Source organism: Saimiri boliviensis, chromosome 8 (genome assembly GCF_048565385.1).
Source record: "Saimiri boliviensis isolate mSaiBol1 chromosome 8, mSaiBol1.pri, whole genome shotgun sequence".
Taxonomy (NCBI): Eukaryota; Metazoa; Chordata; class Mammalia; order Primates; family Cebidae; genus Saimiri; species Saimiri boliviensis.
Genome location: NC_133456.1, coordinates 31,808,511 through 31,834,111, shown reverse-complemented (window position 1 = coordinate 31,834,111; position 25,601 = coordinate 31,808,511). Strand labels below are relative to the sequence as shown.

General features: G+C 39.7%; 1 protein-coding gene across 8 annotated transcripts in view; it reads left to right on the top strand.

Annotated features, from left to right (window-relative positions):
- Positions 1 to 25,601, top strand: part of CFAP91 (cilia and flagella associated protein 91) — an 88,708-nt gene that overhangs the window by 15,165 nt on the left and 47,942 nt on the right. For all 8 annotated transcript variants that reach the window (XR_012518774.1, XR_012518775.1, XM_074404301.1 and 5 more), the window contains 5 exons: positions 404 to 585; positions 11,974 to 12,151; positions 16,384 to 16,541; positions 18,729 to 18,911; positions 19,821 to 19,963. Coding sequence is in view for 6 of the 8 variants with exons in the window: in XM_074404301.1 (XP_074260402.1) it covers positions 404 to 585; positions 11,974 to 12,151; positions 16,384 to 16,541; positions 18,729 to 18,911; positions 19,821 to 19,963 (844 nt within the window). In the remaining 2 variants the exon portion in view is untranslated. The remainder of the gene's footprint in view (positions 1 to 403; positions 586 to 11,973; positions 12,152 to 16,383; positions 16,542 to 18,728; positions 18,912 to 19,820; positions 19,964 to 25,601) is intronic.

Below are 25,601 nucleotides of genomic sequence, written 5' to 3'. Positions count from 1 at the left end.
TTTTTGAGACGGAGTTTCACTCTTGTTACCCAGGCTGGAGTGCAATGGCGTGATTTCGGCTCACCACAACCTTCGCCTCCTGGGTTCAGGCAATTCTCCTGCCTCAGCCATGCGCCACTATGCCCAGCTAATGTTTCGTATTTTTAGTAGAGACGGGGTTTCACCATGTTGACCAGGATGGTCTCGATCTCTTGACCTCGTGATCCACCTGCCTCGGCCTCCCAAAGTGCTGGGATAATAGGCTTGAGCCACCGCGCCTGGCCTGATTCATAACTTTTTACCTGTCAACATTTAAAGGAGGAATGGACTTGACGAAGCTCCCAAGATTTATTTCTACTTAATTATGTAATATTTTAAGTGATCATAACAGGTTTTAATTTTTAAACTAATTTTTCCCTTTTAGGGCAGAACCATATACTTTTCGTCCTACTTCTACTAAGCACCTATACATCCCTTCAAAGTCTACTGTGGGCACTCAGACTGATTATCGGGATGCTGATGTTCAAACAGATCCATACTCTCCAGAATATGTAGTATATCAGGACTCAATCCCAGAGCTCTTGACCCTGGCTACTCTTACTTGGGGTGAGTTGGTAAATCTCCTGACTTTTGGTAGATAACAGTGCTGATAACCATGCATGCTTTTGAAATGGCTCATGTACAGGCAATTGTGGTTTACAGTGTTGCTATAGAAAGTGTCTTAGTACAGTAACTTCATAGACTCATAATTTTTCTGATACTTCTGGCCAAATAGAGATACTGTCTTTTTATTGTAAGTACTTTTATTGTGCTCTATTTATGAAGCTGAATATTTCAGCTTAATATTGCAGTTCTTTGCTGACTACTCACCTATGTCCTCTCATTTCTCTCTTCTAGTGAATCACCTCCTTTTCATTGACCAGTCATATTTCTTTACACATAAGCCTGTTTTGAGTGTGTACTACTGAATGCACATTCCTATGTATGTGATATTATCTTAATTTGCCAAAATATCTTAATTTATCAAAGCTCCCTTATAAACTTTATTAGATGATTTAGATGATTTGATACTATCTCTGAAATACTATCTTTCAGTCTCAGAAATTAACTCTTAGAATGTAATAAAATCTCATCTAAGCCTATATTATGTGAACCTATAAAACAAATAAGTGAAAGTACCTTTAGAAATTATTAGAAATTAGCTTATCTGATTCAGTTGTATTAATAGCGGGAAACTGAGAACCAGAGTTAACTAACCAGGTTAACTAACTCCTCCAAGGACATAGAGATAGCTGGTACACTGTAATGATTTTTAAATGAGATTACTTCCCTCCCACCTCCCATTGTAATGGATAGCTGTGACCAAATCTGCACCCCAGGCAAAGAAGATGTTCATATCTGGACTCTAGTTTTGATTCTTGTTCCCTGGCTCACTTATGAATCCAGATTACACATTCTCAACACCCATACTTTAAAGCAGAGGCTGTACTTTCAGGCCTAGAAGGCAAATTAAAAATTTGCTGAAAGCTTCCCTTTCTGCTCTGAAGGCATAAAAAGTACAGGAAAAAAATTAATAAACATACAGTCACACTTAAAAGCAAGAAAGTAAATATTCATAATGTAGAAATGGAGACTTTTTCCTAAAGAAAGGAAGTAGCTGGGGACCTTTGGTGGTGAGCAGGAGCTGTGAATGGCGGGAACCAGATCCAAGGCACCTGTCTGAACTGGAGGGGCCAATGCCTTTCTCTTGCACACAGGTGTTGCTGAAGCCTGGTGTCTGCCCAATGAAGATTATAGCCAGAGGGGAGTCAGGCATTCCTGCCTGTGGCCTTGGACTTTACCTCTTGGTGTGATAGGGACTTGGCAATAAACTGCGGAAGGACAAGAGCCAGGCAGAGGCTCAGAAATGCTTCACTAGGCAAAAAAAAACCCTCATCTGATACACTGTCATAAGCAGAACTGAGGTTGAAGTGTCAATAAAAGCCTCTTTGAGCCAGGCCTACTCCTACCATCTATGGGACCCAGGACTCTAAGGGAGGCCCACATACCATGCCATAGATATTTTAAAATTATTAATGCAAGCTAATATCTGTTAAGTAAAATACTTTTTTTCCCCACGAACATCTTTATAACAAGTTGAAAGGACAAGTTTAAATTGGAATTCTTAGACTCCTAGGATTCCATGTTGTAATGCGGCAGCAAGGCGAGAGCCTACTGCGGCCTGCCGTTTGCTTTCCTCACCATTGCTCTGCTCTACATCTGAGGGCCCGTCATGCATGCCCATGATTACTCCAGCTCTTCTTCCCAAACTCTCTTCACACATCCTACGAACAGCTGCCATTTGGCTCCACCTTGGGCTTAAGGGTAAACACAGCAGCATATGTTATGCCTTCAGGAATCTGAATCTTGTGAAGAGGCTCATGGAGACTTCGGAAGCAGGCTCAGGGCCATTTGTACAAGGATTTCCAGGACATCTAAGCATGGAGATAGCTCCAGGTGGGCATGGGGCCTTGGACTCCTCACCTGGTGGTCATGAGCAGGGCTGTAAAGAATGAGGTTAGGTAGGAGCCCCTCTTGTAGGTCAAGGCTGCTTACTGACCAGAATCCTTATGAGAGAAACCTGCAGCTCATCTCCACTCGTGAACTCCAAAGCACCCAAGGAACAGAGACACCAAGAGTAACCCACAAAAAATAAAGGGAATGGAAGAATCAATTTCTGAGTAAACAAAATTGAGCAACCTGAAAAGGACTTAGGAAGTGATTTCTATATTCTCAGAAGAATAAGGGGAAATAGCAACACCAAAACAAGAATGGGAGTCATGAAAAAGTCATGACCTGGAGTCAAGGGGGAGGAAACCTCTAAAGTTTGAAGTAAAATGAACTCAATATTAAAATAGAGCTGAAGAGCAAATTAACGAAATGGCAGATTAAATGAACACATATTCCAGAATGCAACATATAGTGGTAGAACAAGATAAAAGAAAAGGAAGAGCTGTGGGGGCTAGGACATGAGTACAGGAAAAATGGTAGAGAAGCAATGCAAGAAAAGATAATGGCTGAGAACTCGCCAGAACTAAGAAAGATATTAGCCTTCACACTGAAAAATTCCACTGAGTATCAACCAGGATGAGCCTTTAAAAATTCATACCTACTAACAAAAGAAAAAGAAAAAAGTTAAAAAAGCTGTTAGAAAGATAACTCAGATTACCTACAAAGGAAAAAATAAGATTGATATTTTGTAGTATTACCTTTAAGGTTCTATGGGAAAATGATTGCAAACCTAGAATTCTTTCACCAGCCGAACTATTATTGAGGAGCAAAGGTGAAATAAAGACATTTTCATACATAAGAAGAATATCGGCCGGGCGCGGTGGCTCAAGCCTGTAATCCCAGCACTTTGGGAGGCCAAGGCGGGTGGATCACAAGGTCGAGAGATCGAGACCATCCTGGTCAACATGGTGAAACCCCGTCTCTACTAAAAATACAAAAAAATTAGCTGGGCATGGTGGCACATGCCTGTAATCCCAGCTACTCAGGAGGCAGAGGCAGGAGAATTGCCTGAACCCAGGAGGCGGAGGTTGCGGTGAGCCGAGATCGCGCCATTGCACTCCAGCCTGGGTAACAAGAGCGAAACTCCGTCTCAAAAAAAAAAAAAAAGAATATCTATCTCATAGGATATTGTAAGCATTAAGTATATACATATATATATATATATTTAATTTATTTACTTTAGGTGCATCCTATATCTGGCATTTCTCCCCATGTTATCCCTCCCCATCCTCCCCTCCCTTCCCATCCCCTGCTGTCTCTCCCTACCCCCCTCAACTGCCCCCAGTGTGTGATGCTCCTCTCCCTGAGTCCACATGTTCTCGTTGTTCAATACTCACCTATGAGTGAGAACATACGGTGTTTGGCTTTCTGTTCTTTTTTTTTTTTGAGACGGAGTTTCACTCTTGTTACCCAGGCTGGAGTGCAATGGCGTGATCTCGGCTCACCGCAACCTCCGCCTCCTGGGTTCAGGCAATTCTCCTGTCTCAACCTCCTGAGTAGCTGGTATTACAGGCACGCGCCACCATGCCCAGCTAATTTTCTGTATTTTTAGTAGAGACGGGGTTTCACCATGTTGACCAGGATGGTCTCGATCTCTTGACCTTGTGATCCACCCGCCTCAGCCTCCCAAAGTGCTGGGATTACAGGCTTGAGCCACCGCGCCCGGCTGGCTTTCTGTTCTTATATTAGTTCGCTGAGAATGATGGTTTCCAGATTCATCCAAGTCCCTACAAAGGACACAAACTTGTTTTTTATGGCTGCGTAGTATTCCATGGTGTACATGTACCACATTTTCTTTGTCCAATCTATCATTTGTGAGCGTTTGGGTTGATTCTATGGAAGTCTAGTATTTCTTTTTTTTTTTTGAGACAGTTTCCAGTTGACACTCAGAAACAGGTTATTCAGTTTCCAAGTGGTTGTGTGGGTTTGTGTGTGTTTCTTGATCCTGAGTCCTATTCTGACTGCGCTGTGGTCTGATAGACTGTTTGTTATGATTTCTGTTCTTTTGCATTTGCTGAGGGGTGATTTGCTTCCAATGATATGGTCAATTTTAGAATATGTGCAATTTGGTGCTGAGAAAAATGTATATTCTGTGGATTTGGGGTGGAGTGTTCTATATATGTGTATTAGGTCCACTTGGTCCAGCTCTGCATTCAAGTCCTGGATATCCTTGTTAATTTTCTGCTCGTTTATCTAATATTGACAGTGGAGTGTTGAAGTCTCCCACTATTATTGTGTGGGAGTCTAAATCTTGTTTTAGGTCATTAAGAACTTGCTTCATGTATCTGGGTGCTCCTGTGTTGGGGACGTATGTATTTAGGGTACTTAACTCTTCCTGTTGGATTGATTCTTTTACCATAATGTAGTGTCCTTCTTTGTCTCTTTTGATCTTTGTTGAAGTCCATTTTATCAGAGACTAGGATTACAACCCCTGCTTTTTTTTGTTTTCCATTTGCTTCGTAAATCTTCTTCTATCCCTTTATTTTGAGTCTATGTGTGTCTTTGTATGTGAGATGGGTTTCCGGAATACAGCACACTGATGGGTTCTGACTTTTTATCCAGTTTGCCAGTCTGTGTCTTTTGATTGGAGCATTTAGGCCATTTACTTTCAATGTTAATATTGCTATATGTGATTTGATTCTGCCATTTTGTTACTGACTGGTTTTCCTTCCCATTAGTTGCCTCGTTTTCTTCATTGCATTTTTGGTCTTTGCCAACTGGTTTGCTTTTGCAGTGACTGGTACTTGTTCCTTTCCATGCTTAGTGTTTCTCTCAGGAGCTCTCGTAGGGCAGGTCTGGTGGTGACAAAATCTCTCAACAATTCCTTGTCCGTAAAGGATTTTATTTCTCCTTCACTTACGAAGCTTAGTTTGGCTGGATATGAGATTTTGGGTTGAAAGTTCCTTTCTTTAAGGATGTTGAATATTGGCCACCACTCTCTTCTGGCTTGTAGGGTTTCTGCAGAGAGATCTGCTGTGAGTCTGATGGGCTTCCCTCTGTGGGTGACCTGGCCTTTCTCTCTGGCTGCCCTTAGCGTTTTTTCCTTCATTTCAACCCTGGTGAATCTGACGATTATGTGCCTTGGGGTTGCTCTTCTTGAGGAATATCTTTGGGGAGTTCTCTGTATTTCTTGAATTTGAAATTTGGACTGCCTTGCTTGACTTGGGAAGTTCTCCTGGATAATATCCTGGAACATGTTTTCCAGCTTGGATTCATTCTCCCCGTCATATTCAGGTATACCGATCAAGCGTAGATTAGGTCTTTTCACATAATCCCATATTACTTGGAGGCTTTGTTCATTTCTTTTCACTCTTTTTTCTCTTGTCTTGCCTTCTCTTTTTATTTGATTGAGTTGATCTTCAATCTCTGATATCCTTTCTTCTCCTTGATCGATCTGGCTGTTAGAACTTGTGTTTACTTCACATAGTTCTTGTGCTGTGTTTTTCAACTCCATCAAGTCGCCTATGTTCTTCTCTATGCTGGTTATTCCAATTAGCATTTTGTCTAACTTTTTTTTCAAGGTTTTTGGTTGCTTTGCTTTGAGTTAGAACATGTTCCTTTAGCTCAGAAATGTTTCTCACTAGCCACCTTCTGAAGCCTTTTTCTGTCAATTCGTCGCACTCCTCAGTCAAGTTGTGATTCTGTGCTGTTGAGGAGTTGTGATGCCTTGAAGGAGAATAGGTGTTCTGGTCTTTGATGATGGTTTCATCTTTTTTGTGCTGGTTTTTTCCCATCTTTGTGAATTTACCTGGCTGTGGTTTCAGGGAGCTGCTTGATGAGGTTGCTTGTCTGCCCAGGAAGGCCAGCTTTCTGTAGTTCTCTAACATCACATTCCTATATAAATTCCTCTGTGCAGGGTCCAGGCATTGCCACTCCTCCAGAGAGAATTCTATGGCCATATCCCTAAATGTCAATGGTTCCATTTCTAGGCTTCCAGAGGGTCCTGGCGTCTTAGCTGCGGATCTCCCAATTTCTGCAGGTCGCAAGGCCACAGAGGCTGGGCCTCTAGGAGGAGACGACACAGAGCAGGGAAGGGGAGACCTAGACCTCCAGCTGCAGGGAGACACAAAGGCCTAAGTATATTTATTTATGTAATGTATTCACACCTACAATCCAGCAATTTCATTCCTAGCTTTACAGCAAAAAAATAGCACAATATTCTACTAACAGAAATGGATAAGTGTGTTCACAAAAAGACATGTACAAGAAAACTTACAGCAGCATTATTTATAATAATTCCAAACTGAAAACAGCCCAAATGTCCATCCACCACAGAATGGATGAATGAAATATAGTATATTCACATAATGGAATGCTATATAATAATGAGAATGAAGTACAACTACATGTAGTTACAGGGGTGATTGTAGGTGTATATATAATCGCATATATAATGCTGAACAAAAGAAGATAAAGAAGAGCACCTAAACTGTGATTTCATTTACAAAAACTTAAAACCAGTCTAAACTAAATTAACACAGTAGGAATGAGGATGGTAGCTATCTTTGGGCAGGTAGAGACTGGGAAGGGAGTATCATGGGCATTCTAGGGTTCTGGTAATGTTCTATTCCTTAATCTGGGTGCTGATTATATGGAATGTTTGTTTTTGTTTATGTATGCTATACATTCATAAAAAGTTTACATAAAAATAAGGGAAAAATAACGACACAGTGAAAAAGATGACACTGTAAGTACTGAGGGGATAAGATTAAGTGCTTATGATATGCCAAGAACCGTTCCAAGTGCTTTACATTTTAAACCTATTCAGTCTTCACATGTAAAAGGAATAATAAAGTTAAAATAAATAGTTGACAAGATAGATCTTTTAAAAGGCAAAAGAAATAGTCCTTAGGGCCATAAATAATTTTCTAATAAAGATTAATAAATGGCATAGTATTTGGATATAACTTACACTCATCCTGTCATATATTTAAACCATCTCTAGATTCCTTACAATTCCTAATGCAATGTAAATTCTACATAAATAGTTATTATACTATATTGTTTAGGGAATAATGACCAAAAAGTCTGTACATGATCAGAACAGATGCAATTTTTTTAAAAATATTTTCAACCTGCAGTTGGTCTAATCCACAGATGGTAGAACCCATGGATATGAAGGGCCCACTATACTAGTAAGGAAACTTACAGGCCAATCTCACAAATGAAGAAATATGCAAAAAATTCCTGATAAGATACTAGCAATCTAATCTTGCTGCATTTTTAAAACAGTGACTTATAACCAAATGGAGTTAATCAGAGAAATTCAAGTTTGTTGCAATATTAGAAAGCTATTTATGTAATTTACCATTTTAATGGAAAACATAAGAAAAATGCCTCTCTGGATGCAGAAAAAAGTATTTTATAACATGCTTATTTATGGTATATACTCTGAATAAACTGGGAGCAGAAGGAAACTTTAGAGACTTAAGGAGTATCTACCACAGTCTGTAATAAACATCATACTAAAGTTGAAACTTTAGAAGCTTTACCCTAAAAGAAAAAGACATTGATAATGCTAATTATCACCACTATTGAACAACATAGAGAATATCCTAGCCCAGAGTTTATCAAGCTTGGCTATGATCCCTCCTCTCAGGAACCTTTGGGAGTACGGGTGGCATTTTTCTATGTAATAATGATTAGGAAGTGCTTCTGGCATTTAGCTCATGGGACAGGGTATAGTGGTTAGGCTGGTGTGGATACTAAACATCCTGTACTGCATGGGGGATTTTCATACAACAAATAGTTATCTGCCCAATATAGAAATAGCACCCTGGTTGAGGAACACTGAGTCAGTGCAGCAAGATAAGAGAAAAATGGAAGCATGGTGATTAGAAAGAAGCAGCAAAACTATCCTGATTTGCACACATGTGCTCACTTAGAAAATCAAATTATCAGAACTAAAAAGAGAGTTCAATAAGAAATCAACATAGATCAGTTGCTTTCCTATATGAGAGCAATGTCCAACTAAAAACATTGTTGAGGCCAGGTGCAGTGTCTCACACGTGTAATCCTAGCACTTTGGGAGGCCAAGGCAGGAGGATTCATTGAGGCCAGGAGTTTGAGATCAGCTTGGACAACGTAGTGAGACCCTTATCTCTACAAAAGAAAAATTAGCTGAGTGTGGTTGTACTCACCTGTGGTCCTAGCTACTCAGGAGGCTGAAGCAGGAGGATTGCTGGAGCCCAAGGGTTCAAGATTATAATGTAAAGCAAACTGTGATCATGCCACTGTACTTCCACCTGGGCAACAGAGTGAGACCCTCTCGGCAGCGAAGGAAAAAAGAAGGAGGAAAAAAAAGAAAGAAAAAGTAAAGGAAAGAAAAATTATTTACCTGAGGTTGGGAGTTTGAGACCAGCCTTGCCAACATGGTGAAACCCCATCTCTACTAAAAATACAAAGAAAATTAGCTGGGCATGGTGGTGTATGTCCCAGCTACTCGTGGGGCTGGAGTGCGATGGCATGATCATAGCTTACTGCAGCCTCAAACCTTATGGCTTAAGTGATCCTCTTACCCTGCCCTCCCAAGTAACTTAGACCACAGGCCCACACCACCATGCCAGGCTAATTTTTAAAATACATATATTCTTTGTGGAAGAGGGGTTTCACTATGTTGCCCAGGCTGGTCTCCAATTCTTGGATTTAGAAATCCTCCTGTCTCGGCCTCCAAAAGTGCTGGTATTACAGGTGAGCCACCGCACTTGGCTGAAAAAAATTACATGCACTATAGCAATGAATAACAAAGTGCCTAGGAAATCACTTAATAAAAACATATGCAAGGGATTTATGGTGAAAATCATAAATTATTCTTTAAGCATGTAAAAAAAGATTTGATGAAAAGAGAGACAGAACATGTTTATCATTGGGAAAACTCATGCTTGAATAGATAAGACTTCTGAGTAATTTATACCTTCAAGTATTTCTAATCCAGATCCCCACTCTCAATATAACTATGCCTGGGTAAATTAGCACTTTTCGTCTTCTCTTCCCAGAAATCACACAAAAGCAAGAACAACAATACTCCCACAAACTCCGTTTTCAGTAAAACTAAAAATATATATAATTCATGAACTACTAAATATTTGTAAGGACTGCAAAAAGCAGCTGAGATTGGGCAGATGCAATGTGGGAGGAAGTGAAGCATGCACCATGGGAGAGGAACCATCAGGGGATCTCAGGAGGCAGCAGCAAAAAATATACTTCTGAGGGTAAATTAAGCAATATCCAGAATTAAAAATGATCATATTTTATGATGTAGCTGCTAGACTTTAGCATTTCTACTTCTAAGAATCCTAGAGAAACTCACATATGGTACAATGAGAGCAGTACAAGGATGTTTGATGCAACATTATGTACAATCAAAAAATTAAAAGCAATCTAAATGTCATTTGAGAAGATAGCTTAAATTGTAATAAAGCCTGACAGTGGAAGAAGGAAATGATCTGTATATATCAGTACAGCTAGGCTTCCAGAACAAAATAGAGTAAAAAAAGCAGGTTGCAGAATGAATAGGTTGCAGAACGTATGTAAATGTTAACTAAACATCAGTACTGTGTTCTATATAATTCATTTTTGGTTCCTATTTGTTTTTACTAGAGAGGAAGTATAGTATAGTGCACAAAAATGCAAGGTTCACACTGCCATGTGCACTTTCTGATTTACACCTGCAGCCTTGTGTGAGTTACTTAATCTTGTAGCCCTTCAGTCTCTTCATTTGTAAAACAGGCATAATTGTATTTATGTGATAGGGATTTGTTCAGGATTAAATGGATTAGAAAAGTGCTTGGCATAATAAAAGTGTTTAAGTAATGTTAGGTTTTATTATTATTATAATTCATAGACAGATAAATTTGTATATAAAATGTTAAGATGGAATGAAAAACCACAATTGATTTTTCTGTTTACTTTGGAAAATGGGAGAAGGGAATGGGGCTCGATGTGGTAGTTAAAAGGAACATCAGCTTTAATTATAATATTTTAGTTTCTTTTATTACAAAATGTAAAGTACATATGACAAAAAGTGTACTGTTGTTAAGTCTGCATATATATGGTATGATTTTCATAGTTATTTTTTAAATTACTAAAGAAAATGCCACACAAGACCCACAAAATAATATGTAGATACATACATATGGTATTTTGTATACAGTTTTATTTACTTCTTTATATATCTATAAAAATAAAAAGATGAACTGGTGGTGTTACTCCTCACTAAATGGCTGATTGTGACTGCCTCTGGGAAGGTGATCCTAATGAGAAAGCAGAGTACAGAATTTTAGCCTTCTCTGTAATACCCTAATTTGCAAGAGAGTGTAATTATATATTACTTATTTGCTTTTTAAAAGCATAAACATTACAAACGATCTGAAATAAGACAAAAATCTTAGGCATGGCCTCCTGTATGTGATAGAAAATATGACTTGTTACTTATGTTCTTGGATTTTTATATATAATTATGTGTTTGAATGAAAATAAAAGTTGGCTTATTGTGATTCAGTGATCAAACAGGAAAATTGTTCCAGCCTCCCTTTCCTTTAGTTGCTTTTGCAAGGCCACTTTTAGAGGTGCTAGGCACCTAAGTGTGCTGGCATCCTCAAAACTTGGTACAGGGTGGCATACGTAGGTTTAGGTCTCAGCCAGGGTCTTGGAGCTGGTCAGGAGACATATCCAGTGGCCCTTCCCTCCCGCCTGACCTACAGGTACTGTGTCTTTGAATGCTTAAAGTTGAAGGTGAGAGATAGCCCTAAACTGTACATTCACTGCGGGGGACAAAACCTAAAGATGGCGAATTCTCAGCTAGTGATTAGTGTCTTCATTTTCTATAATTTTTTTTTAAAGTATCTGGCCAAGTGGCTCATGCCTGTAATTCCAAAACTTTGAGAGACTAAGATGGGATGATTGCTTGAACCCAGGAGTTTAAGGCCAGCTTGGGCAACATGATGAAACCTTTTCTCTACAAAAAATAGAAATTAGCCAAGTGTGGTGGCACGTGCCAATAGTCCCAGCTACTTGGGAGGCTGAGGTGGGGGTATTTGTGCCTGGGAGGTAAGGCCGCAGTGAACTCCAGCCTGGGTAGTAGAGTGAGACCTTGACTCAAATATATATATTCACCTTTATCCAGCAAATTCCCTACTCCGTATTTTTCCCCATCTCAGGACTTTGAAATTTCCTTGTATTTCAGAATATAAATTTGTTTATTACGGAGTGTTCCAAGGTGTGATTATTCAGCAGTCACTTAATATTCTTCAAATATATTCCAGCATCTTACATGCAACTAAAATGTCTTTTGGCCCAATTACTAACAAGAGGCAGTGGGGCACAGATAACACAAGCTGTGAGGCACATCTAGAGGGTGTTCCCTAATGTCATGTTATCCTGTCATAACTGACAGGGTGCATGGGTGGCCCACTTGTTCCTAAGCTGTACTGCTTCGTTCTGCAGGTCGAGGTCTCCCAGCAGGACAAGCTGAGGTGGAGATGATAGAAAGAGCCCGTGAGAAGCGTGCTTGGGAAGCCACCCTTCCCCCTCTGAGTGACGCCTTCCAGTATGAGAAGAGGAGGAAGATGATGAATGAAATGGAGAGGAAGGAGTGGGCCTTCAGAGAGCAGGAGATTGAAAAGTAAGTTCTCTATCACCTAGACAACTGTTCCTGCACTGGTGGGAGTAATATTAATGCTTTATATCTGCAAAGCGTTCTCCCAAATGTATGGGTTGCGAAGCATCCTCAACCTATAGAGACAGGAAATTGGGCTTCCAGTTCTTTCAGGAGCAGTCACGTGCTTCTGATGTGGTCCAGAGCTCTCTGCAATTTTCTCTCCAATAACGTAAAAATGTAGAATGCCCTCTCTGTGTGTGAAGAAGCTCAGCATGGGACCCAGGTTTGAACAAGTCCTGAAGGCATCTCTGATTCTTCTTCTCCCTTTGTTCTCAGTATCTATTTTAACTGTCACAGAATTCCACTAATTTCTGCAAAGCACCTTTCAAACTGTCCCTTCATGTTCATTCCCAGTGCCTCTATCCCGGTGCCTAGGCTTTCTTCATAGCCCTCCAAACAGCCTTGGCACTAGTCCTAGCTCTTACCTCCCTGCTCCCGACACTGGATTCACAATCAGGATGCCTTGCATTCTGGCTAGAGCTGATGGGGACATTTCCTATTTAGAAGACAAATTATGGAATTATTCCATTAAGAGTTGAGTTTCTATAACAATATACATAAATAACAATATGCTGAGGTACTTGTGGTTAGGTTTTCAATTATTTTAACTGATATATTTCCAGTAACGGAGTTGTTGCTGATATATGGAAATGGTAAGAGATGATGAGAACCAAAAAATTTTAAATCTCTAGCAAGAACAAAGGAAGTGCATTTGCTGAGGTTGTCCTTTGTGCCAGGCTGTGCTGATGCACTTTATTGCTTAGAGAAATGCTGCCAAAGACCCTTACACACAAGAGAGGGACCCAAAGAGTTAGAGACTCAGCTTGGTGCTAAATTTGGAATATGTTAATTGTTTTGCAACACCTTCAGATTAAGTCTGTATCTAGGCTTTGTGATGTTTTGATAAAAGCTTGCAATTTAATTTAAAAAATAGTGTTTGGGGCTAAGTAGGTGTCAAATACCCAATCCTGTTGGGTATTTGAAATTTAAATTTATTATTTTATTTTGGAAAGATATGTGTCTTTTCAAAAGGCATTAAAACTATTAAAAATGTCCAGAGGGCCAGAGTGAAGATGTCACCTGAGAAAGTGAGTACATTTGTTAAACTGAGGGCAATTTTCGTACCTGTATTTTGAGTCCCTTCTACATGCTAGGCTTTGTGCTGTGAGTTGAGAAAATAGGGATGCATAGGAAACTGCTCTTCCTGACAGAGGTCCTTATGGTCCACTGGGGCAGGAGGGCAGGGAAGGTGAGCAAAGATGGGACAAAAGATCTTAGACCAATCCGTCTCAGGCTGTGCCTATCAGGTGATGTGCTAGTCTGTACCCGAAGTGCTCGGGGAATCTAGGTGAGAGAACAGTTCTATTTAAGGTGGGCGATTTGAGAAAATTGCTGAGAGGAGGTACCCTCTGAGCTGGGTTTTGAAGGGTGACTAAGAAGCCATCAGGCAGATAGTAATATCAGACAGTAATATCAGAAGCTATCAGGTAGAACATTGCCTGAGGGGTGTTGGTCTGAGATCTTTGGCACCATCTCCTTGCCCATCTCCCTGCCCCTTCCTGCCCCAGTGAACTCTAAGGAGCTCTGTCAATAATATCAGATTGATGATGATGATGTGTTGATGATGATGATTAGTGGACTATAAGGAGCTCTGTCAATATGAACTATAAGCTCTGTTAATAATATGATGATGATGATGGTGATGATGATTGGTGGACTAAAAGGAGTTCTACCAATGATATCAGATGAAGAAGAAGAAGACATCTGTAGAGCATGGAACATTTATAGAGGGCTTACTATGTGCCAGATGATGTTCGAAGCATACAGTTCTCAAAGTGTGGTCCACAGACTAGCAGCATCAATATTACCTTGGAACTTGGTAGAAATGCAGATGATCAGGCCCCATCCCAGGACCTGTGAATCAGAGATTGTCAGCAATCTGTCTCAGAAACTGCCCTCCGGTTTGTGCTGCTGCACTCTTAAATTTGAGACTACTGTTCGAGCACTGTGTATGTATTAACTCACTTAATGCTCATAACAACCTCATGAAGAAGGTACTATTTTTTTTTTTTTTTTTTTTTGAGGCGGAGTTTCACTCTTGTTACCCAGGCTGGAGTGCAATGGCACGATCTTGGCTCACCGCAACCTCTGCCTCCTGGGTTCAGGCAATTCTCCTGCCTCAGCCTCCTGAGTAGCTGGGATTACAGGCACGTGCCACCATGTCCAGCTCATTTTTTGGATTTTTAGTAGAAACGGGGTTTCACCATGTTGACCAGGATGGTCTCGATCTCTTGACCTCGTGATCCACCCGCCTCGGCCTCCCAAAGTGCTGGGATTACAGGCTTGAGCCACCGCACCCGGCCGAAGAAGGTACTATTATTATCTCCACTTTGTCATTGAAGAGATTAAGGTCAGTGGTGACATGGAAAATCAAACCTAGCATTTCTGACTCTAGAGAGAAAGGTGGCTGGGGTTGTGTGGCTTAGTTTTTAAAATGCTTATTTCTCCCTACTCATTTGTCACTACACTCTTGCCCCTCAAGCGCATTCACTCCGAGAAACACTGCCAGTGTGACATCTTGCTCTCCCTCCAGTCCCTGCTGAGGCCCTGCTTTTCCTTTGTCAATCTGGCAAATCTCAATCCTGAGTTAACAGCTCCTCTAAGGAAGGCTTTTCCCGCCTTCTCCCTCTTTTCTCCCTGCCCTGTTCTTTCTTCTTCCACGAAGCCTTTGTACTCTTCTAGCCTGGTATGTATCTCCTTGTGCTGGAGGTGTCGGTTCACATGCCTATTCACTAGAACAGTGCTTCTTGAGAGAAGGCATTTTATCTTGTACATTGTTGTTCCTGCCTGGCATATGGTGGGCACTAAATAAATATTTGACAAATGAGTAAGTGAATAAATTCAGGTATGAATTTCTAAGTAGGAGTAAAATATATATTCAAATCTCTGTTTTAGGAAGGAAAACCTTGACAGCTGGGTAGAAAAAAGATTGGAAGGAGGAGAGACTAGCAGCAAGGAGTCCATGTTAGGAGTGATGACCAAAACATGAGCTAGGGAATACAAGAATTATTTCTGAGGAGCGATCCTTAGCAGTGGGAAGAAGGTGTAAGAAGGGCAGACGTCTAGGGGAACAAGTGAGTAGGGTTTTTGGTTTTTTTTTTTTCATTGTCAAGGGACAGTTGGAGATTCAAATAGACGGAAATTCTGGTTCAGAAATATCTAAGCTGAGCTGGGCACAGTGGTTCATGCCTGTAATCCCAGCACTGTGGGAAGCCAAGGTGGGATCACTTGAGGCCAGGACTTCGATTCAAGCCTGGCCAATGTGGTGAAACTCCATCTACACTAAAAATACAAAAGTTAGCCAGGCATGGTGGCAGGCATCTGTGGTCCTAGCAACTTGGGAGGCTGAGGCACAAAAATCGCTTGAACCGAAGAGGTGGAGCTACAGTGACCTGAAATCAGGCCACTGCACTCCAGCCTGGGCAACAGAGCAAGACTCTGTCTCAAAAGAAAGAGAGAGAGAGAGAGAGAGAGAGAGAGAGAGAGAGAGAGAGGAAGGAAGGAGGAGGGAGGGAAGGAAGGGAGAGAGGGAGAAAGAAAGAAAGGGAAGGAAAGAAGAAAGAAGGGAGGGAGGGAGAGAGAGAATAAAAAAAGAAAGATCTAAGCTGGAGGTACAGATTGCAAAGTCATCTGCATTGCATTGTTGGATGCACATGAGCAAGGTAGCCCAAGGAGAACAAGTCCAAGATAAGGGGAAAGGAAACAAAACTTTGTTGAGTATGCCAGGCACTGCATTTTCACCTCACTCCTTAGGATAGCATGCCAGAACCGCATTTCCTCCTCACTCTCCCTATTACATAACCTTCCAGGAATACCACTCGACCTGGCACTGTGTACAAACCTCTTGCTGTTCCTTTAGGCCCATCTGTCTAGAGAGCCCTTCTTTTACCCCATCTGCCTGGCATACTCTTCATCATCCTTGAGAACGACACCCATGTATATTCCTATTATATAGTGAGTCTCTATTGAGTTGTCTCCCCCACGCCCCTACTTCATCTGTCATGCTTTTGCCGGAATGGTCTTTTGACAATACATGAACGTGATACCAGCCCACAGAGAAGAGCCTGTCTGTGGCAGCGATTTCCTTGCCCTCTGAGATGCCATATGCTTCTTTATGTTTTGTAATTTACTTGAAGACTGCAGGAGATTCGCCTGGAAGTTCTAAAAGAGCTGTTGAGGAAGCGTGACGAGAATCAGAGTGAAGTGAATATGAAGCACTTGAATGCCCGGTGGTCTAAACTGCAGGAGGCAAAAGAGGCAAAAATGGCAAAAATTCAGCGCACACATATATCAAGTACTGGTGTAGTATGAACAACGAAGTCAGTGGAAAAGTGGGCTTTGCTTTGGATCTTTGACCAAACCTGACTTAACTATGTTATAATTCTGTTTTGGTCCTGGGAATCGCATAGGTAAGGGCTGAGAGATGAGTTATTACTTAAAGGTAGAAGAGTGGAGGAAAATCCCTCACTAAGCAAATCAAGTGACAGTGTCCTAACAGGTAGTCAAGTTATTGAGATAATGGGTGTGTGTGTGTCTGTATGTGTGTGTGTGTGGTGGGATAGGTATTGGGTTCCCCATATTCATGGTCTACCACCCTGGATAAAGAGCCCTGTTTCTTACCCTTTCTTCATTATTGCTCCTAAAGGAGACATTTCAGACATCGCTTCTTCTAATCACCCTTCTACAAGAAATTTTAATATCACAGTTATATATGTTTATGAACTATATGTATATCTGTACTTTATACATGGAAAGAGGAAGTATATCGTTTATTATTTTTATTAAGAACGACTGAATCAAAGATTCAAGTTAAATTTCTACTTTAAAAATTTAAGGTCAAGAGAGGTAGCTCATACCTGTAATCCCAGCACTTTGGGAGGCTGAAGTGGGAGGATTGCTTAAATTAGCTAGAAGTTCAAATCCAGCCTGAGCAACATAGTGAGACCCATCTCTAGAAACTTTTTTTCAACATAGCCAGATGTACACATCTGTAGTTGTAGCTACTTGGAGGCTGAGGTGGGAGGATGGCTTGAGTCCAGGAGCTCAAGGCTACAGTGAGATATGATCGCATCACTGCACTCCAGCCTGGGTGACAGAGACCTTGTCTTGAAATAAATAAGTAAATTGTTTCAATTACATATGCAGACTATTTATATATGTACTTATTCACAATGTAATCACATTTTAAAAAATCATTCAAAACTTATTTTTCCAACAAAAATAAAACAATCAGAAAAATAAATTATTGCTTAAAATTATGTTTAGTGAACTTTATTGTTATTATTATTATTTTTTTTAGACAGAGCCTCGCTCTGTTGCCAGGCTGGAGTGCAGTAGTGTAATCTCGGCTCACTGCAACCTCCACCTCCTGGGTTCAAGCGATTCTTCACCTCAGCCTCCCAGGTAGCTGGGACCACAGGCGCTTGCCACGACACCCGGCTAATTTTTGTATTTTCAGTAGAGACAGCGTTTCACCATGTTGGCCAGGATGGTCTCGATCTCTTGACCTTGTGATCCACCCACCTCAGCCTCCCAAAGTGCTGGGATTACAGGCATGAGCCACCATGCCCGGCCGAACTTAAACTTTAACTTTTTCTTGATGTGAGAAAAGAGCGTTTAACTGCTAGGTATTTATTTAGATACGCTCAACATTTTTTTTCAGTACTTGGAATAACTCATGATAGATCTGACTAATTTTTATAGGTGAATAATAAAATTTAGATCATTTTTATTTAATTCTAAAACCAAAGTCATACCCAGAAGTGCTGAGGATCAAACATCCCCAAGCAACATCCCCAAGGCAGCAGTGGTACACAGGCCCCTCTTGCAGCATGACATCATGATCTCGTGATAAGATTTATACTCCATTGAAAGTTAACAGTGTAAAGCCGCCAAAAGGGCTTGTGTCTGTGACAGGATTTGAAAGAAAAGGAGCATGGGAGCCAGGGAGCATCACTCTTTAGATGAGTATACTCCTACTGTGTACAGTCAAGCCTTTTCTCTCTGACTGCCAAACAATTCAGAAAGCTATAAGCTGGGACATTCTCTGGTTTATTTTGGTGTTAACCAAGATGAACCTGTAGTCTTTGCTTTTGATTATTGTAGGGGAGAATAATTCCCTAGTTCTCTACTGAACATGTATTTTCCAGATGCTTTGAGTTTTACTCATTTAACAAACTTTTACTGAATACCTCTTCTTGGCCTGGAGCTTGAAATGCAGTTATAAAAGATTTCTGAGGAGTACTGATTGAGGACACTAGCTGATTCTGCTTCTGTCACTCCTGCCTGTCTCATGACAATCTGGACCACACAGATGGCAGACCTCTGTTTTTAGCGTTATATTCTGGCTGTCATGAGTCATCATGAAATTCATTCATTTCAATAGCTTCTCTGAATAACACTAGAATCGGTTTACTCTTCTGCATTTTTTAAATTCAGAACAATATTTTGGAGATAGTCATGGAGGTATGTTTTATTTCAGCAATCAGAAAACTTGTAGGAAAGGGAAAGAATATAGAAGGGAAGCTGGAGAGAAGAAATATCATCGAGGACTATTCTGATTATGCATCACAGGTCTATGGACCTCTGTCTCGTCTTGGGTGTTTCCCAGACAACAACTCAGAGAACTTTGTAGTAAAAAACTACTATCTCAATACCTATGAAGGTAAGCAACTTACATAATTAGAAATCCAATATAGGAAGGTTATCTCAGAAATATGATCAAATATATAAAATGTAGAAATTTAGATTAAAAGCTAAGCAAAAAATACATGCAATAAATAGTGATGAACAGGTTTAACATTATTAATGTGAGTTCATACAAACAAAAACCACTAAGACACAAATAAATAAATGAATATGCTACAGAACAGTTCAGCAAGGAGTAAATTCAGTTAGCAACTAAATGTTAAAAAATGTTTAATGTCACTAATAAAGTTATTTAACAATGAAAGAGAGAAAACTTTTATATTAGGTTTATGTAGCAAACAAGAACTATGTTTAATGAAATCAGCCCTTTACAAAGAAATGTCAAAAAATAGTGGGCAAGAGGATGGAGAACCAGGGAATAAATTCGTGGAAAGGAGTATACCTCTTATGAAATTCAAAAGAGGCTTATTTAGTTATCTGATTTCACTTGACAAGTTGAAGTATCACATGGCCAAGATCATGAGTTGCTGGTTACACTGCTGAACTTGTAGCTGTGGCTGGCCATCTCCAGAGCAGAATGTAATAAATTGGTGAACATCTACTTTAGAAGGGTGGGTGGGACCACATATCATAGAATCATTAATTTTTTGTTGATTATTATTGTGGAATTGCTACTTTTTCGTAGGGTGATATTTTCATTTTAGAATGCATTTCTCATTGTACAGTCTAAGTCACTGAGAACATGAGTTAATTATACGGAAATGTGCTATCTCATTTCACGGACACTTCATTCTGTTACATGAGATACACCTTCTCAACAATTCTAATGAAACCGCTTGGCAAACAGCTACAAAAGTTGACAATATACTTAAAAAATAATAAACGTAAGCATTGGATACTAAAAACATGTACTTCCTTCCCATAGGATTAGTCGAACTTGAGTCATCTCTCCCGGATTTTGTGACACAACCCCGAATCAGAGCTCCAAAACCTAAAATCATTACCACCAAAGCCGGTTTTCTGAAGAGAGCAGCAAGGTTGGACTATGAGTTGGCAGAGATTCATAAGGTATAGTTATTATCTGGAGACAATGACTTCCAGTGTGGCTTTTGCAGATAAATGCTACACTTCAAAAATTGCAGCAGTGTCCAGTGGGTCAAACAGAGCTACATTCTCTGTTCTGCACTTCTCTGAGGTTGCCCATGCTGTGCTGAACCAATGTGTATTTCCCCTCATTCCACACTTCAAGAAACTTCTTGGGAGATTTTTTTTCCCCATTTACAGACATCATATTACTTTCTGAAAGTGTTTTCAATTTGGATCTCTGTATAAAATTTGACACTATACTAAGGTATGGCAAGCTTCTAGTATTCGGAATTATTATTGATGTTAGTAGTTGTAATAGGCCCGATTTTCTCCCTTTTGTGTTCATGTGATTAGTACATATGAAGAGAGTCATGTTCAACTCCTTTCTCATCAAGACTCTAAAGGGAAATGTGTGATGGTCTTCCCCAAGACCCACAGCACGTCATCTGTCAGCTGGCATTTACCTTTTGCTGGACTATAGGTGTACAGAATCTGTGGTTTATGATGGTGGTCCTCAATCTTCCCTGTGCATAAGAATCTTATGGAGGACTTGTTAAAACACATGCAGCTGGACCTCATCCCTAAAGTTTCTGATTCAGTGGGTCTGAAGTGGGGCTGGAGCATTTGCATTTTTTGATGATGTTTCCCAGTGATGCTGCTGTTGCTAGTCCAGGAACCACACCTTAAGGCCCACCGGTTTATGATACACTCTCATCACTGGTCCATGCATGTTTGTTTGTTCAGTTGATTTTAGTAGTTCATAAAAATTGATGGGAACCCATCCTCAAAACAGGTCCTCGACAGTAATTTACATATATATGGAGGTGGTTCTTTCCTACCTCATCCCCACGCCCCCCTCTCCTTTACCCATCCTAAATGCTATGTTCATCATTCTCTTACTTTCTGTTAAGATTTTTTATAGATTCTTTTTATTAGGTTATGGAAATTCCCTTCTATTCTTAACTTACTAAAGCAGTTAATCATGTGTTTATGCTGAATTTTATCAAATGTTTGTATCTACTGCATAATTTTTATACATGTTATTTTTAAAATTATTATAGTAACATTTGCAATTGTTTACAAATATTAATCTATCTTTGCATACCTGAGATGAACCTGCCTTGGTTAAAGCATACAGCTTATTTTTAATACCTTGTTGGATTTGATTTACTCACATATTGATTAGGCTTTTGCTTCTACATTCATGAGTGAAATGGCCTTCTTGTTTTTCTTTCTTAGTTTGACTATATATGGGGTTGGTGTTATAATTATGCACGTCTCCTGAAATGAACTGGAGAATGTTCCTTCCTTTATCTTTCTTGAGAAGAGTTTAAATAGGAATGGGATTATCTGTTCCTTCAATTTGGTAAAATATGCATATAAAATTATCTAGGACTAATGTTTTCTTCATAGGAACAATTTTAACCACTATTTCAATTTCTTCACAACTTACAGAACTCTTCTGCATTATTTTTTGTAAATTACATTTTCTTTATACATTACATTTCTCCTAGCTTTTCAGTTTTTGGCACATAATTGATGGTATTTTTTTATCATCTTTTTTATATTTGTTTTGTCTTACTCATTATTCATGTCTACTTTTTTCATTTACAATAGTGTTTGTTTATGCCTGAACTCTTTTTCTTAACAGTTTTACTGAAGGCTTGCTTATTTTCTTAGTATTTGTGTTTCCAAACAATGAACTTTTGATTTTGTTGATTTTCTGTATATGTTTTTTCAATCATATTAGTTTCTACTCCTATATTTATTATATATTTCTTTCTACTTTCTTTGGGTTTCTTTCACAGGTCTTTTCTTTCTTTTTTTTTTATTGCATTTAAGGTTTTAGGGTACATGTGAAGAACATGCAAGATTGTTGTATAGGTACACACAGGGCAGTGTGATTTGCTGCCTTCCTCCCCATCACCTATATCTGGCATTTCTCCCCATGCTATCTGTCCCCAACTCCCCAGCCCACACTGTCCCTCCCCTATTTTCCCCCAACAGATCCTAGTGTATGATGCTCTCCTCCCTGTGTCCATGTGTTCTCATTGTTCAACACCCACCTATGAGTGGGAACATATGGTGTTTGATTTTCTGTTCTTATGTCAGTTTGCTGAGAATGATGGTTTCCAGGTTCATCCATGTCCCTACAAAGGACACGAACTCATCATTTTTGATGGCTGCATAGTATTCCATGGTGTATATGTGCCACATTTTCCCTGTCCAGTCTATCATTGATGGGCATTTGGGTCGGTTCCAGGTCTTTGCTATTGTAAACAGTGCTGCAATGAACATAAGTGTGCATGTGTCCTTATAGTAGAATGATTTATAATCCTTTGGATATATACCCAGTAATGGGATTGCTAGGTCAAATGGAATTTCTATTTCTAGGTCCTTGAGGAATCACCACACTATCTTCAACAATGGTCAAACTAATTTTACACTCCCATCAACAGTGTAGAAGTGTTCCTATTTCTCCACATCCTCTCCAGCATCTGTTGTCTTCCGATTTTTTAATGATCACCATTCTAACTGGCGTGAGATGGTATCTCAATATAGTTTTGATTTGCATTTCTCTAATGACCAGTGATGAGGAGCGTTTTTTCATATGTTTCTTGGCCTCATGTATGTCTTCTTTTGTAAAGTATCTGTTCATATCCTGCGCCCACTTTTGAATGGACTTGTTTTTTTCTTGTAAATCTGTTTTAGTTCTATGTAGATTCTGGATATCAGCCCCTTGTCAGATGGGTAGACTGCAAAAATTTTTTCCCATTCTGTTTGTTGCCGATTCACTCTAATGACTGTTTATTTTGCTGTGCAGAAGCTGTGGAGTTTGATTAGGTCCCATTTGTCTATTTTGGCTTTTGTTGCCAGTGCCTTTGGTGTTTTGGTCATGAAGTCCTTGCCTACGCCTGTGTCCTGAATGGTGTTGCCTAGGTTGTCTTCTAGGTTTTCAATGCTGTTAGGTCTTATGTTTAAGTCTTTAATCCATCTGGAGTTAATTTTAGTGTAAGGTGTCAGGAAGGGGTCAAGTTTCTGCTTTTTTCACATGACTAGCCAGTTTTCCCAACACCATTTATTAAACAGGGACTCCTTTCCCCATTGCTTGTTTTTGTCAGGTTTGTCAAAGATCAGAGGGTTGTAGATGTGTGGTGTTTCCTCCGAGGCCTCAGTTCTGTTCCATTGGTATGTATCTCTGTTTTGGTACCAGTACCATGCTGTTTTGATTACTGTAGCCTTGTAGTATGGTTTGAAGTCCAGTAGCATGATGCCTCCCGCTTTGTTCTTTTTGCTTAGATTGACTTGGCTATGCGGGGTCTCTTTTCGGTTCCATATGAAGTTTAAGGTGTTTTTTTCCAGTTCTGTGAAGAAGGTCATTGGTAGCTTGATGGAGATAGTGTTGAATCTGTAAATTACTTTGGGCAGTATGGCCATTTTCGTGATACTGATTCTTCCTAACTATGGACATGGAATGTTTCTCCATCTGTTTGTGTCCTCTCTTACTTCGTTGAGCAGTGGTTTGTAGTTCTCCTTGAAGAGGTCTTTTACGGTCCTTGTTAGTTGTAGGTATTTTATTCTCTTTGTAGCAATTGTGAATGGCAGTTCGTTCTTGACTTGGCTCTCTTTAAATTTGTTATTGGTGTATAGGAATGCTTGTGATTTTTGTACATTGATTTTGTATCCCGAGACTTTGCTGAAGTTGCTTATCAGTTTCAGGAGAATTTGGGCTGAGACAGTGGGGTCTTCTAGATATACAATCATGTCATCTACAAATAGAGACAATTTGACTTCCTCCTTTCCTATTTGAATACCCTTTATTTCTTCGTCTTGCCTGATTGTTCTGGCTAGAACTTCCAATACTATATTGAATAGGAGTGGTGAGAGAGGGCATACTCATCTAGTGCCAGATTTCAAAGGGAATACTCCCAGTTTTTGCCCATTCGGTATGATTTTGGCTGTTGCTTTGTCATAAATAGCTTTTATTATTTTCAGATACATTCCATCAATACCTAGTTTACTGAGGGTTTTTAGCATAAAGGGCTGTTGAATTTTGTCAAAGCCTTCTCTGCATCTATGAGATAATCATGTGGTTTTTATCTTTGGTTCTGTGTATGTGGTGAATTACATTTATATACTTGCGTATATTGAACCAGTCTTGCATCCCTGGGATGAAGCCTACCTGATCGTGATGCATAAGCTTTTTGATGCGCTGTTGCAGTCGGTTTGCCAGTATTTTATTGAAGATTTTTGCATCTGTGTTCATCATGGATGTTGGCCTGAAGTTTTATTTTCTTGCTTAGTCTATGGAAAGTTTTGGTGTCAGGATGATGTTGGTCTCATAAAATGATTTGTAAAGGGTTCCCTCTTTTTGGATTGTTTGGAATAGTTTCAGAAGGAATGGTACCAGCTCCTCTTTGTATGTCTGGTAGAATTCGTCTGTGAACCCATCTGGACCTGGGTTTGTTTTGGGTGGTAGGCTCTTAATCGCTGCCTCAACTTCAGACCTTGTTATTGGTCTATTCAGGGTTTCAACTTCCTCCTGGTTTAGGCTTAGGAGGAGGCAAGTGTCCAGGAATTCATGCATTTCTTCCAGGTTTACTAGTTTGTGTGCATAGAGTTGTTTGTAATAATCTCTGATGATGGTTTGTATTTCTGTGGAATCTGTGGTGATATTATCCCCTTTATTGTTTTTTATTGCATCTATTTGATTATTCTCTCTTTTCTTTTTTATTAATCTGGCTAGTGGTCGGTCTATTTTGTTGATCTTTTTGAAAAAACAGCTCCTGGATTTATTGATTTTTTTGAAGGGTTTTTTGTGTCTCTATCTCCTTCAGTTCTGCTCTGGTCTTAGTTATTTCTTGTCTTCTGCTAGGTTTTGAGTTTTTTTCATCTTGCTCATCTAGCTCTTTCAATTTGATGATAGGGTGTCGATTTTAGATCTCTCCTTGCTTCTCTGTGGGCATTTATTGCTATATATTTTCCTCTAGAGAATGCTTTAAATTTGTCCCAGAGATTCTGGTATGTTGTGTCTGTTCTCATTGGTTTCGAAGAACATCTTTATTTCTGCCTTCATTTTGTTGTTCATCCAGTCAACATTCAAGAGCCAGTTGTTCAGTTTCCAAGAAGCTGTGAGGTTCTGATTTAGTTTCTGAATTCTGAGTTCTAACTCGATTGCACTGTGGTCTGATAGATTGTTTGTTATGATTTCCGTTCTTTTGCATTTGCTGAGGAGTGATTTACTTCCAATTATGTGGTCAATTTTAGAGTAGGTGTGATGTAGTGCTGAGAAGAATGTATAATCTGTGGATTTGGGGTGTAGAGTTCTGTAAACGTCTATTAGCTTTGCTTGTTCCAGGTCTGAGTTCAAGTCCTGGATATCCTTGTTAATTTTCTGTCTGGTCGATCTGTCTAATATTGACAATGGAGTGTTAAAGTCTCCCACTATTATTGTGTGGAAGTCCAAGTCTCTTTGTAAGCTATTAAGGACTTGTCTTATGTATCTGGGTGCTCCTGTATTGGGTGTGTATATATTTAAGATCATTAGCTCTTCTTGTTGCATTGATCCTTTTACCATTATGTAATGTCCTTCTTTGTCTCTTTTGATCTTTGTTGGTGT